Source organism: Chondrus crispus, genomic scaffold, assembly GCF_000350225.1.
Source record: "Chondrus crispus Stackhouse genomic scaffold, scaffold_243, whole genome shotgun sequence".
Classification (NCBI taxonomy): domain Eukaryota; phylum Rhodophyta; class Florideophyceae; order Gigartinales; family Gigartinaceae; genus Chondrus; species Chondrus crispus.
In genome coordinates this window covers 28,649-42,760 of record NW_005179118.1, presented here as the reverse complement: position 1 = coordinate 42,760, position 14,112 = coordinate 28,649, and the positions used below count along the sequence as shown (strand labels likewise).

The following is a 14,112-nucleotide window of genomic DNA, read 5'->3' as shown; positions in this document are numbered from 1 at the left end:
CCGTTCGACTTGGGACCGCTCGAGAGCGTTCGCGTGCTCCACGGAGGTCTGACGTAAGGTCTCCACCTCGTGCTTCAGTCGACGCAATTCGGAGGCGTATGATTCGCGTTCGGTACCCAGACGGCGGGCCTCGTCGCTACGCAACAGATACCACGACGCCAACGTCCGAAGAAGGCCCTCGATTTGCCACGGACGATCCGCCGACGTCCCTAAGGCCTGGGCTAAGCCAGGGAAGGCCCTGACATCGGCGCGTGCCGACATAATACGACGACTCGCCGACTCCTCCAGTGGATCTTCCCCCGCCGGCGGGTGAAGGGGCGGAACCGGGAGGACGGAAGGCCCCTCCAAGGAGCCATAGAGGCCGTTGCTAACGGTAGGGGGCTGAAAGGGGTTCGTGCCCGTTCCCCCAACCGCGGCTGCCTCACCATCCAAGTCCCGATAGCGCTTCCTCTGCGACTCTCGCGCGGTGGATCCGACGCCGCCACCGCGTACAGGACGACTAGGGGAGGCCGCCGTCGGGAGGGACCGCGCGTCGAAGGCATCGGTGGCCAGTTGATAAGTGAGGTAGATACTACGGTCGCCGGTAGTGAAATCTGTCCATGGACGTCGATGTCGTTCTGGCACCTCGTCGGCGCGCTGCATCAACTCCAGCACCGCCGTACATGCCCAAGACACGTGCGATGTGCTACGCTCGAGCGGGTGTAGGGGCACCAGGGGAAGGTCTGCCGCTACCCTTCCGAAGAACCCCAACACCTCGGGCGGTTGCAGGAAGACACGGCTTTGTACGGACACCTCGGTCATGAAGGCATTACCCAGAGACCAGGCTCACTCCCCTTCTAGATTGAACATGACGGCTGAATAGGCGGGATGACGCGGATCGGCGCAAATGAAGCCGAAATGCTTTAGAAGGTAAGGGAGAAGAGGATGCACTCCCAACGAAGGGAGTGCCTCCCTTACGACAACGGGGAGTGGCGGAAAATCCCCCGGCGACAACCCCCGCTCGAACGCGGATGCACGGAAGACTCGCCCGTCTTCCTCGTCGGAACGTCGATACACCGCCCAATCGTGAGGAGAGATGGCAACCCTGTGCAGACGCATTAGGGAGCAGGCAGATTTTTGTAAGGCGGCCCTCGCCTTCGAATAGGCGTAGGGTCTGGGGCTGACGTACAGCCCCGGCACGGCGGCCAGGACGAACCGACGAGGCTCACCACGACCGGGTCCCGACAGATAAGACGCCATCTGATCCACGTAGTCGGCCTCGCTCGCACTGTACACGAAGCTCCGCTCGCTGTGGATAGCGTCGGGGATTTGGTACGCCGCACCGACGCCGTCCGCGGTGAGCCTCCCCAGCATCAGCGACGCCTCCTCCGCACCGCCTGCTTCGTATACTCGGCGAACACGCAGCAAGTCGGGGCGGAGGCGATCGTGGGACAGTAGCTCACTCATAGTCACGCCCGAACAGGCGCACCGGCGCCACGAAAAGCGAAGACGTTCGACAGGCAGCGGGGCAGACCGCTCTAACGGCGAACCAAACCACCTTCTGCCAGCATTGTCCTCCTCTCCAGCCGAGGGCAGGCCTCGGGCGACGGCGGAATCGACGACATGTGAAGCCGGGGGCGCCGAGGCGGGGACGAACTCGATCGACGGTGGCGAGTCCCCCGCGCTCCGGGACTTCTGGAACGGCGGTAAGGTGGCTCGCAGGAGCGACGGCAGCTCTAGTTGACGGGGAGTAACTTCCCTACGGGGAACGGCGTGTATACTCGACGAGGGGATCGTCCCCGGGGATACGGAAGGGCTCGGGAGAGGCGCCGACATCGACGAGTAGGAATCGGAGTCGCCCAGCGAGAGGAAGGACTCCGACGGTCCAGACGAGATTCGGACGGAGAACAAGGGGCGGGCGACGTCAGGTGAGGCGCCGACCAAGACGCAAGGAGATGGAAGGGCGGGGGAGAAAAAGAGGAATACGGCGCGACACGGGAAGTCGCTGGGGACAAGGAGGCGACGAAGGGGAAAAGGAGCGATGGGCAGACGACGGACCGGGCTCGAACCCAATGGAAGGGGTGGCGTACTGGCGACCTCGGGTACGATCTCGACAGCTACGGGAATCGACATGGCCACCTCTACAAGCCGGGGTGAACGCGGACGTTCACCGTTAAGTGGGGGGCGATGTGGCATAATTGCCGACGACCACTGTATACATTAGATTTGCAATTAGATCTAGATCTCGCTGTAAGGTACGAACCTTACAGCGGGCGTGCGCGCATATCTTACAGCGCGTGCGCCAGCACACGTGTACGACACGTGTGCTGTCAGCCCGATGGCTGACAGTATTACAGTGCGGGACGACCCGCACTGGTACAGTAACGCGATACTGTACTATAGTATGATAACTTCGATTTGTATATTAAATAGGAGGTAGGGCGCCGGCGGGGAGAGGACGAAGGTGGCGGGGTCACGATCCGCGACCGCGGCAAAACCCTCCAGCTGACTCTAATTAGGCGACACCTTCGCACGCCTTTTTAGTTAGGGACCGGCACGGGTCGGGTTGCACGACACGCGAGCGAGCCGGGATCCGCCTCCGCCCGTCAGCGCTGGTACGTCACCCAGCGCTGCTCCGGGGCGTCGAGGCGTCGATCCGCTCGTGCGAGCGCGCGACCTATCCCGACCCGCTCTACCACACTGCTACCGGGCCCGTGCCCGGTTCTGGACGCGCAGGCCGCCCTGCGCGCTCGCATATCAGTACCTATCCATCTCATGAACTACGCGCTGAGGCACTGTTCGGTAACAACGCATGGGCGGCATTGCGCAGTTTGACATACAAGGTTGCATTCTTCGACTAGGTGCCACGGCGGTCGCCGAACTCTCCGCGGATTGTGCCACCACAGATGGTGCTGTCCTCTGTATCATAATCCAGGGCATGAAGTGCGTGTGTGTAAATGAGTCAACAATACAGACGGCGATGCAGAACGCAGAAAGGTAAAGCAAGGGCAAGTACTCACTGCAGCAAGCTCCGGCTTGTCGATGTCATCGCCGTACTAATGAATATCGCCAATGGACAGGGGGCGATTTTCGTTTCTACGAGCAACCTGTTTTGAATCGCGTGCGGTTTTCTATCCGCCCCTGCTTAGTTTCCACAATGCGTTTGAAACGAGTGGCAGACTTGTTGCGGTTGCCGGTCGTAGTGAAGATCGGCGCCCCGCTTTTCTTTTTCTTTTGCGCGCGTGGGGGATTTGGCGGCAGACTACTTCCGAGAGTTCCCACCACAGATTGCGGAGCGTTGTTGCCGGAAGGGGGGCGGCTTGCTGCACCCGCAATGTGCTCGCATGAGGGTGCACATTAGATGTGCGTGTGCGTGTGCGTGTGCGTGTGAGTGAATGTGATGTGCCTCTGTAACCCCTGGCTTGGTCCCATTTGCCTTTTCCCGAGCACAAGGTACAAGTTCATCCGGCCTTTAAAAGACGCACAGTAGAAGAAGATGTTCTTCGGAAGAAAGTAGAATCCATCACATTCACAACCAAGCGCACACCTCCAACCCACGCACCAACCCACGCACTCAAGCAATCCAGTGCTTCTGCCCTACCCAACCCCGTCACCATGTCCCCGAGAATACTTCTCTCGCTCCTGGTCCCGCTGCTCCTTACTGTCCTTACTCTCGCCAGTCCTTCGCCCCAACTCGTTGACACCGTAGCCAAGCCTGCGACCGCCCCTTCATGGGCGCTCTCCACGCGCCAAAGTTCTGAAAACGGGGTCAACATCATCGCCGGTGGCACCGGCTCCGCTACGGCTTACGGCTCGGAAGTGCACGTCATCTCAGACACGGAGCTTGGAACCTTTGGCCTGGCCGGTGACGACCTCAAAGCCGCTGTGGGGGCCTATGCGGGCCGCGAGCCCAACGACGCCTTTGTGCGCAGCCCGACCCCTTGGGACGACCTGTACACGAAATACAGTTGGCCACAAGTGACGACAACGATCCGGCCGGTCAGCGCCGAGGCGATTGACCAAAGCGTGGAACCTGTGATCGTGGCCGAGGTGCCGTTCAACAACACGTCGTCGCAGACGGCGACGTTTGACGCTTCGGCCAACCAGGAGGTGCGCAACACGGTGAGCACGAGCTGGAGCAACTCTGGGTCGTTCACGTTCACGCAGACGATGAATTACGAGGTGGAGTTCCAGGGTACTGGCGGCGGGGTCGAGACGAGCTTCGGGTTCTCGAGGGGGTGGGGCGAGTCCGGCGAGGAGTCGCAGACGATCGTGGTCGGGCTGACGTCGGGCGCTTCTGTGGAGCTCGAGCCGGGAGAGGCGGTGTTTGCAACGATCCGAGCATCCCGGGGAGCGATGAAGGTCAGGGTGACTTACTTGGCGACGGTTGGCGGGTTGGTGGCGTGCAACTACAACCCCACGCATAACGACCATCACTTTTGGGCATACGATGTTAATGGGGTGCTCAGAGCCAAGGAGCTCCCCACGGAAAGGCTGATCACGCAGGAGATTGAGGTCGGATATTTCTTTGACTCTTACGTGGAGACTTCGGATGTTAGCCGAATTCGTTGATCATGGTGCGCTTCTTGGATGACTTCAATAGAACTGGCAATCGTTCACGAGATATCCATTGCGACGGTAAAGCGTGTAGCAGTACGACACTGATAGAGAGCCCTGGGCTTTCTAGTATCGACCGACCATATCCATAAATTATGCTTTCGAGCGCTTTTTCAGCATCTTGCACGCTCAATGCGTATTGACTCCGCCCGAAAAAGCGGGAGATTCTTCCATCTCATATCGTAGGCACACTCTCAAAGCAGCCACAGGGTTTTGGATAAATTTTCGGTCGAGGGGCAGGCATTGAGTTTGGACGCGCCGGGTGCGCAGAAAGCAGCCTCCCGTGCATCGCGAAAGCTCCCTAGGAAGGGTCCTCGGCGGATCAACGCATCACACAGCGGCCTGCACCGTTGCGCAGTGCAGGCGTTTGATCAAAGGGTAACTGCCAGTTCTCTTGCGGCCATGCCCCTCTCACGTTGTAGTGAGCGCCAAGAGCGGCGGCAACGCACGTCGGGGCCGGAGAGGATGCTCGGCTCGACGATCTGTCTAGTGTCTAGGTGACAAATGACCTCATATGAGGTCACTTTTCAACTTATATTTCTCGACTTGTGCTAGCTCAACAAGATGGAAAAAAGATACTCTCGACACGGCAGTTGACTTCTGCGTTGTGGAAGGGTGGAGTTTGGTGAGATCTGCACGTCTTCTCCAGCCATTTTTAAAATGCCCAAAAAGGAGCCTTTTTTGACCAACCTCAAAACGTTTTATGTTGATATCTTCGAAACCAAAACGCCTGTTTAAAAAGTCAACTCATCATTGATAGTTCATTAGATTCTTAGTCTCACTGTGCATTGACAACCGCCATCCCAATGCTTTGCAAGATGTTATTGCCGAGCGCGTATACGTTAAAGAAATGGTGTCCAAACTGAATGTTTTAAAGTTTCGATTTAATTTATATATTTTTGCAAAAAAAAACCCGGCCTCATATGAGGTCAAATTGCTTGTCGTCTAGACACTAGCGGAGCTTCCCGACATCTATGGCAGCGGATCAGGAGAGAATTTTGTCTACACGTATCTACACGTTGTACATGTGTCATGAACTAAACGACACGCGACACGTGTATGCGTATGATAAAGACGCCATACTTATAGTAATACTTACAGCATTATATGTACATGTCGGAAGCTACACGTGTAATAAGGGCGCGATGATATGAAGGCAGCGCGACGACGAGTACTGTAAATAAATTCAAAACCGCTTCTCGCCTGAAACGCGCCCTACTCCCATTGGTTGCCTCATTCTCATTCCGCCTCCAGTAGACTGGTTGAAAAAGCGACGATTCAATATGGGAAATCCGAAACTGTTGTAGGGGTCTTCGGACTCTTATCATACTACGATTGTATAGCTTAACGGGGTCAAAATCACGACGATTTGGCGATGTCGTAATTTCTAGGAGTAGGCGTTTCACTCTTCGCGACGAGATGCATTACCCATCCAGCTCCACCTGCTCTTATAACGAGCAGATGCGAAGGCTGCAGAGGTCACTGATACCACCATGCTAGTACGGCTTCTTCATCATTGCTCATCGCACGCTATCTGCGATACTGCACACCTCATCACCTGGGAGTGCTGACCAATGCAGTGGGGGAAATTGAAATTTCACAAATTGCGACGACCGAGAACACAAAAACCTGTCCGCTACCTTCGTTTCCGGTGAACTATTGCTGCGCCATCGACTGTGAATTCTCGTCCCGTCAAAATAAAGTCTACCACAAAACCACTGCACTCCTTCCTCGTTCCGAGTTTGTTCTGCAAGGAGAGCCGCAAAACCATAACTACAAAACCACTACTAGAGCTCTATGTAAAATGAAGCAACTCTCTTTTTAAGAAAAAAACCGAAGCACCATTCTAGCGTACAAGAGTAAACGCACTAGTCAAGGGAAAGGAAGAGATCTGATGCACAATCACCATCGTATCTCCTTAAAACTCACATTCTAGAGCTCCTGATGATCCCGTCACAGTTCCTTCTTCAACCTTGCAGCAGCTCTCCATGATATCCCTCTCGATCTCAGCGGTAATGGGCCCACAGTCATCACGCCACGCATTGTCAAGGCAGATGAAAAAGCGCCCTGTTGCTCCTGGAGTAGATATATCAATGGCACCGGCGGAAACCTGTTCAGAGCCTGATTGACATTCGCAGGACCCCACAAGACTTGAGCTAGTCAGCGTTCTGGTGGTGTATGCACAATTGATCAAAGGGGGCGAAATGCTTGGAGTAGGAGTAGTTCCTGTGCAAGTTTGGAGGACAACCATGAAACCGATGAGGAAAATAGCCCAAGTGTTCATTTTGGAGTGGTGTTGAAAGGTGCCAGAGTTCTGGTTGTCTGGATAATTGGTGAGTAAATAGATGCTTGCAAGTTCCGATTGATGGAGGAACGTTCTGATAGATTTGCCAAAGAGCAATGGCCTTCTTATACACATTTGCAGACCATCTCAGCAGGAAGCACAGCGACTAGAATTATTTACCCATGGGCTTTCTGCAAATCACCCTCAAAGTTCTTCCAATCACCATACATGGAACTCTTTCCCCTTTTCTCCTAGACTTGTCGCCTTGCAAGTCTCGAGATAAAAATATTTTCTCCAAACGCACGGTACTAGTAAGGTTCAGTCTGCAGTATTGCCTATGAATCTCAGCCAGATTTGCTTGTTTGTAGTTCGCGAGACGGAAGACCACAGAATGTTTCCGAATTTGAGTTTCCGTAATGGATGAATGAAACACGAACCATGTAAATTTGAGTAGTCGAGCAAGAAAGAACCTATTGGCGAATCTTGTACGGGGATTCTTCATCATGCTCTTTGAAGGCAGCATCTGTTCTGCCGAATAAAGAATTCATCAGTCTCTGCTTTTACCACTCTCCAGGGACATGAGGGTCTATTCAAGTCACGTCACGATGCTTGGCCCACAGGGACGATTGAAACAATATCAAACCATCTCTCCCACAAGTAGCATTTGTAATTGGATACTGTATGAAGAAACCGTCTCAAACTTGCGAGGTTAAGTAAGGTTTTCGCAGTGCGCAATCTACACCACTCGGTGATGCCTTAGGTGTAAATCACAGTTTTCTGGGACAACCCCAATCAAAATAGGAGTTTTCCTCAAATCGACTTGTCTATGAGCAGGTCATACGGAGTGGAATGCCATCTGCGCGACGAATGCGGATTTTGGTACAGATGCCGAAGGGTACAAAGACTTTGCGCGACGAGTCTACAGAGGGGAGATCAAGCATACATAGGCGGGTTTTTTGATCTCCCCGTGTAACACGAATATGTCATGTGTCTTGGACGTTCCGTCTCTACGTAACTTTATACTACCTTTCAGACAGATATGGACGAAAATGGAAGCCATGCTCTGCTGAGAGGAAAGGCGAATTTTGGTCAGTGCTTTATGGGTGTATCGTAGAGATTTAGTTGTGTGCGTTGCAGGCGGAATGCATGTCCACAAAGAAAACTGCTCTCTGCCTGACCCACGTGATCATTCCATGCCTTCCGAAGCTTCAAACTCTCAAAGGTCTGTGGATGCTGGTTGCCATAAATGGCAACATCTTCTGTTGCGGAAAGAAGGTTTCTACTGTACCCATAAGCGGAGTTATGTCGTGTTGTGTTTTACTGTGTGTGCTACCGAGGCTAGCTCGTTAGCACTTCGTTTACTACATAAACACTCTTGCCTCCCCGTCTCGACAGAGGGAGGCAGAGGTCGTTGAGTCATCATCTTTCAATTTCCGCCGGCGCGGAGGTACACTGTCTACAGGTCGCTACCTATCATGCTGTATCAAGTACCCACTTTCATGCGTTTTCCCGGAAACCATATTTTCATATCGATCTTCAAGAGTTGTTTTAGAAACCATCTTGACGTTTTTATGCGAACACTCCTGATTGCTGGAGTCCGTAGTAAACGCATGGATTTTTTAGATAATAGTCATAAACTGTCGTACGGCACATATACTGTACCCATTCTTTCCACTTCGCCATTCCTTTCATCTTTCAAGTCATACGAGGGTCACTAACTGTTGGATATCGCTACTACATATACTTTGCACATCCCTCTCCACCCGTCTCCTGGCCAGGGGGCGCTCCCTTCTACCACACTAACAGGCAAAGTGTCGTAGAAAACAGAAGGGTACAGCCACACACATACAAATGTACAGTATTAGACTTCACACTGTCATAGTTGCTACGTGTTATTTGTATCCCATCTGATGCCCCAATTCTGATCTTGAGAAACGCAGCCCTTGCATACGATGCATTTTCTTTACCTTACGAGTAACATTCCTGCGATAACCCTCCCTTCCCGGCCAGGGCACGTACCCTCAGGCCTAGTCGGCTGAAACCACTCGATGTGACTTGCATCAGCGGTCATTTGCCATTTCGACCTGACTTTTGAGCGTATCACAATCTTTTCAAGCAAATCACTGAACATCAGACACCCGCAGCTTATTTTGTTCTAGTCTCTGGTGTGAGTGACACACCTCATGTCCAGTGTCAAGCAATACTAGAGCAGGGAACAAAGCCGTTGTGAAACCTTATGGCTCTGAGATGACAATGTGTCCTCAAAGTCTAGCGAAGTCAGCAGAACATGTTCATACGTTCATACAGATGCAGAGATTGTGCAGAGGGAGTATTCGTCGATGAACATTTACAAAGAGAAACTATTGCAGGAAGATGGTAGAGAACTGTTGTTGGCACCAACCACTCGTGCATGCGTGCTTCGGCTGAGGCCGATGATGGGTACAGTACTTAAAAGATTTGTTTAGGTTTGGTGGGGAACGCTGGTTATGCACTGCCTTATGAGGGCGCGGTTTTCTCGAAAATAGCGTTCAGATGCACGTCAGACAGTTGAAATGTGTCAGGTTCTAAGAATTTGGGAGCTGGTCTTTCCACTGCTTGGTACGGGTAATTGCAGACAGCATGCCCCCGTAGATTTGCCCATAGGTTTGTACGCCCAGGACATGTGACTTTTGCTGTGAAATGCATTTACAGACGGCGGTGTAAAGATGGAAGCCGAGACTTAATGTTGAAAGTTCCTCATCTGGATAATACCTACTAATCGAGGCCTGACGATAGCTACATAGCATGTACTGCGTGTGCATGCACGTGATTGTGCGTACCATGATAAGGACGATTTTATACTTCATGCCATCAATGACGCACTGCACTACTGCACTACTGCTTAAGCTGCAATACACCGGCTGTAATTTAAAGTGATGCCTTCTGTCACAGCGACTGAATATCGTGAAACAAGCGATGTATTCTCTTTATTGGTGGTGTAACGATTAGCTTTGAGTAAGGGCGTACTCATCGTCGCAAAGCCACTGTGACTGCGTGTACATGTAAAAAGGACTGTACATCTCCTCGCTCGAAGGCAACAGCTGGGCAGGCACACGAGAAGAACATTCCCTCTTTACATTTGTTAATGCAGAACAATTTGCAAGTGCTTGCTTGTATGAAGAAACGACGAGTGCCCACATGTAAAATCTAAATCCTGACGGAAAAGATACTCGAAGAACAGTGCTTAGCCTGCGAACTGGGTGAAAATTCACCACGATAGGACGTAGCCTGCGACAACATGCGATCTATGAAAAGCGGCATAAGCGGTGGTCTTTTCTGCCAGAACAAAGGGCATGGTGGAAGCACTCCATAGAATACTTTTAATTCATTGCAAAGTTGGTTGGAGTCGCTCTGGCACGCGCTTTTTTGCTGCATCCACCTCTGCGAGGCCCACTCGCGATAACAGGGAATCACGTCGCTCACTTGAAAGCGACTTAGGCGGATAGTTTTGCAGCTACAACGGATCCGGTGACCGGAAAAGGTGTACGGGAAGCGTGCCCAATACCATAGACGTGCTGTGCTGTTCCACGGAGGTCTTACATTCCGCAACGTGTTTGTGAATGAGACGTGCATTGTTCCGGGTATTGAATATTACTGGGAAACCCACTTTTTGCAGAATATGATGGACCAAGGCAGATGCTGAAAACCCCTTGCAGTCGTCTTGAAAGGTTGCATCCAGTCTAAGATGTCTGAAATGATGGAGGACATCAAGGGAACCAGAAAAGATGGGCTATGTGCTCTGCGTATGCGATGAAAATATTGACATTGCGCTGATCTCGAGTCGGAATAAACTGCTTAGGGCCGATCTTCGAAGACGATGCTCAGATATGTCCGCTGTGGGGGCCGAACTTTCGTAGGTTAATTCAAGAGCGAGAAAGACGTAGTTCCTCTGTAGAAAACCCCCTCGGGGGCCCGTACACCCAAATACTGAAAATAGCACAGTACAGTATTAGTATCTTTAAGTTGTACGCCTCAGTTTTCGGTGGTGTCTCATACTTTATTGTGAATCACGACATGACGAGTTTTCACATTAAAAGGGATGGATGTTGTTAAATTTTGAGTAACATCAATTTCTTGGCACAGTATTAACATGATTAAACTACTATCAGCTCTTTCCAAGTAGGAAATAAGAGCATCTCTAACCCAAAGAATATTCTATTTTTTTGAAGCATAGAAAAAAAATGATACTCTACGCGGAGGTAGCCATCCTAACGATTAGATTTCCACGGATAATACCAGACGTTTTGAAGCTATTCGGGCACCGAATAGACAGAATTTGCATGGTATTTTATTCGGATTTCGCGACAACTTGCGCATTGTTATTGGTTGTCTTGTTCCCGCCAGAACCGGTGACTATTACTTCCGCCTTCCGGCCCTCGTTTTGCCGAAGAATCAAAACCACAGCGAAGTCCCAACCTTCACCCGCAACAAAGTTCCCGTGGCTGATTGAACACAAACACATTCCTCTCGTTCGTTTGTGAATGAAATGGGGAGGGGGAAAAGCTGGGACAGCGCAGAAAACGAAGCGCTCGCACGTGCCTGGGTGGCTGCGTCCGAGGATCCAATCACCGGAACGAACCAAACGTCGAAAAGGTTTATGGAAGCAATCCATCGACGATTCATTGAGAAAGGACCCGCCAATGTACCAGACGGACGTTACGGGAACAAGACTGCAGCAAGCTGCAAAGCGCACTTTGACAGTATCTCTGCAGATGTACAGAAGTTTTAAGTTTCTTTGCGGAAGGTAAAAGCTTGTTCACCGACAGGTGTGACGGACGACAATATTATTTCCATGGCCATTGCTATTCATGTAGGTAAGACAAACATCATGGACTATAACTACAAGGATTTCAGCTGTGATCACTGCCACTGTCACAAAGCATGGAAAGTGTTACGGTCTAGACCGAAGTGGTCGGAGAGGTTTGCTGTTGAAGCGAGAACAACGGAAGAAGTCACGATTGACCTTTCAACAAATGCAGATGCGCGAGCGTCAGTGGATGGAACGAACCAATATGCAAATGCCTCTGAAGCAAACGCACAATCGAGTTTATCAAGTGGAAAGGGAACACCGTCAAAGGGGGAGGAGCGTGTGAAGCTTGGAAACAGAAATGCCAAACTAATTCGCCAGGAAGAGCTGCGTACGCAAGCCATTAGGTCTATGGCTGAATCCGCCAAACGTAAATCAACAACGCTTGAAGAGCGAAACGCCATAGCGGTTTTGTCACGACCAGAAGCCGCGAACCTTCCGGAAAGCGCCACTTTCTTTCGTACGTTACGTCAAACATATCTTGCGAGGGCAATGAAGCGAGCACGTACCGTTTATGATGACTTGCCAGAGAACACCGCTATCACTGAGGTGACAGCACCTGAATCTCAACAGCATCCGGAGGAAACCTGTTCTGCGCCTGTTTAGTACAAGCTCGGAGTCTCTAAAGGAAGAAAAATAAAGTTCTCCGTCGTGTAACTATCGATTCCCGTGCATTTCCCAGATGTGTTCTATGAGGTCATTCTTAAGAGAAAAGTGATCGTCTGAGTTTGTGATTCTTTCCTCTCTTGAGCCTACCATGCTGGCCCAGGTCTCAGTCGGTACTGCTCCATTGGCAAAAATGCCGGCGGCAGATCGTGAATGCCATTCAACTGAGCACCATTGTTAAAAAGGGACAGCGCTTCCTTGAAAAACTGCAGTGATCCCAAACTACTTTCGTATGTGTCTCTTCTATACTCCACTATCATATTGTGTATGATAATACATGCCTTCATAACACGGGCAATATCTTCTTGATACCAAAGTCGGGAGGGTCTTTTCAAGATGTGAAATCTTGCGGTCAGGACACCAAAAGCCCGCTCAATGTCTTTGTGCATTGCTTCTTGTGCGGCTGCGTAAGTCGTCTCTTTCTTTGTTACGCCCTCACTTATTGTCTTCACAAATATGGCCCAATTAGGGTAGATGCCATCCGCAAGGTAGTACAGTATCTTTCGCTCGTTTCCGTTTACCCAGTATGGTAAAGATGGAGGAAACTCTCCAGCAATTATGTCATCGATAGTAGGCGAATGATCCATAATGCTTATGTCATTCAGAGAACCAGGACTTCCAAAAAACGCATGCCATATCCATACCTCGCCATCACTTATTGCCTCTAGCACAATGGTCGGCTTTTTACCCTTTCCCTTATATTGCCCAGCCCAGGCAATAGGGCATCGTTCCCATTCCCAATGTTGACAATCTATGCACCCAACGCAACCCGGGAATCCTCGGGCTGCGTTGATTGCCATGATTCGGCGGAGATCTTGTTCGGTTGGCTTCCTTAAGTATTCGTTTTGAAACAAATGTACGACCAATTTGCAAAACTCCTTCAACGAGAGCAACACCGAATCTTCAGACATCTGTAGATATTCATCCAACGCATCTGCTGCCACTCCGTAGGCAAGCATGCGCAACCCAGCAGTAACGCGTTGCAAATGGGGTATTCCTTTACGACAGAGTCTATCCGTACGCTCTACAAAGATACCTTCACCCTCAATTGCGTGATAGATCCGATTAAGACGTCCCGCGGCATGCGAAAACGTCTTTCAAAGTCTTTGGAAGAATACTTTGGGTGCGCAGAAAAGTAATCTTGACGCAAACGCTTTGTAGCTTCGGTGAAGTTTCGAGGCTTGTTCGGTTGCTTGTTGGCAACGGAGCCCAGCCGCGGCGTCATTCGGATAGGTGTTGTTCCGGGCAGAATGCCTGTGGCAATCAAGTACGATATGTTATCATCATCACTGCTGTCGTCACACTCAAGTCACGGATCCATGGATTCGAGTTGTGTGTGTGGGGGAGGGGGGTTGGGGAATGAATGTGTCATCCATACTCGGGGCAGAGAACACAGGTTCTCTTCTATCTATTGTGATAGAAATAGTTGACGTGAATAGGACTAGCCAATCATCTTCATCCACGTTTTGAAACAAAATACGACATTAGCTTATCCGGTAGAGATGCTCTAAGCATGTTATCTATTCATTGTAGGGCAATTAGACTCCCCTTTGCTCCTTGATCTTTTTACAGCGAGTATAAATTTTTATCACCTTACCCCAGGATCTTTACGAATTTGGCGCAAGTAGCACCGTCCCTAAATGCGAAAACAGGTCCGTGTGGGCGGGCGAGAAGGCAGTTATCCGGGTGCTTGTCACTGCCTTAATATTTAATACGACGC

The 14,112-nt window shown here is 51.0% G+C and overlaps 2 protein-coding genes; one reads left to right on the top strand and one right to left on the bottom strand.

Moving 5' to 3' along the window:
* Window positions 1–2,791: 2,791 nt before the first annotated feature.
* Window positions 2,792–4,715, top strand: CHC_T00004715001 (hypothetical protein). XM_005715991.1 is given in 2 exon segments: window positions 2,792–2,980; window positions 2,981–4,715. 1 exon segment carries the CDS (start codon window positions 2,792–2,794, stop codon window positions 2,978–2,980), a length of 189 nt encoding a protein of 62 aa, XP_005716048.1. The 3' UTR covers window positions 2,981–4,715.
* A 7,668-nt stretch (window positions 4,716–12,383) lies between these two features.
* CHC_T00004714001 (hypothetical protein) lies at window positions 12,384–13,351 on the bottom strand. Its single transcript, XM_005715990.1, has 2 exons — window positions 12,619–13,351; window positions 12,384–12,556 (listed from the first exon to the last, which is right to left on the bottom strand). The coding sequence occupies exons 1-2, from the start codon at window positions 13,349–13,351 to the stop codon at window positions 12,384–12,386; spliced, it is 906 nt and encodes a 301-aa protein (XP_005716047.1).
* Window positions 13,352–14,112: the final 761 nt, after the last annotated feature.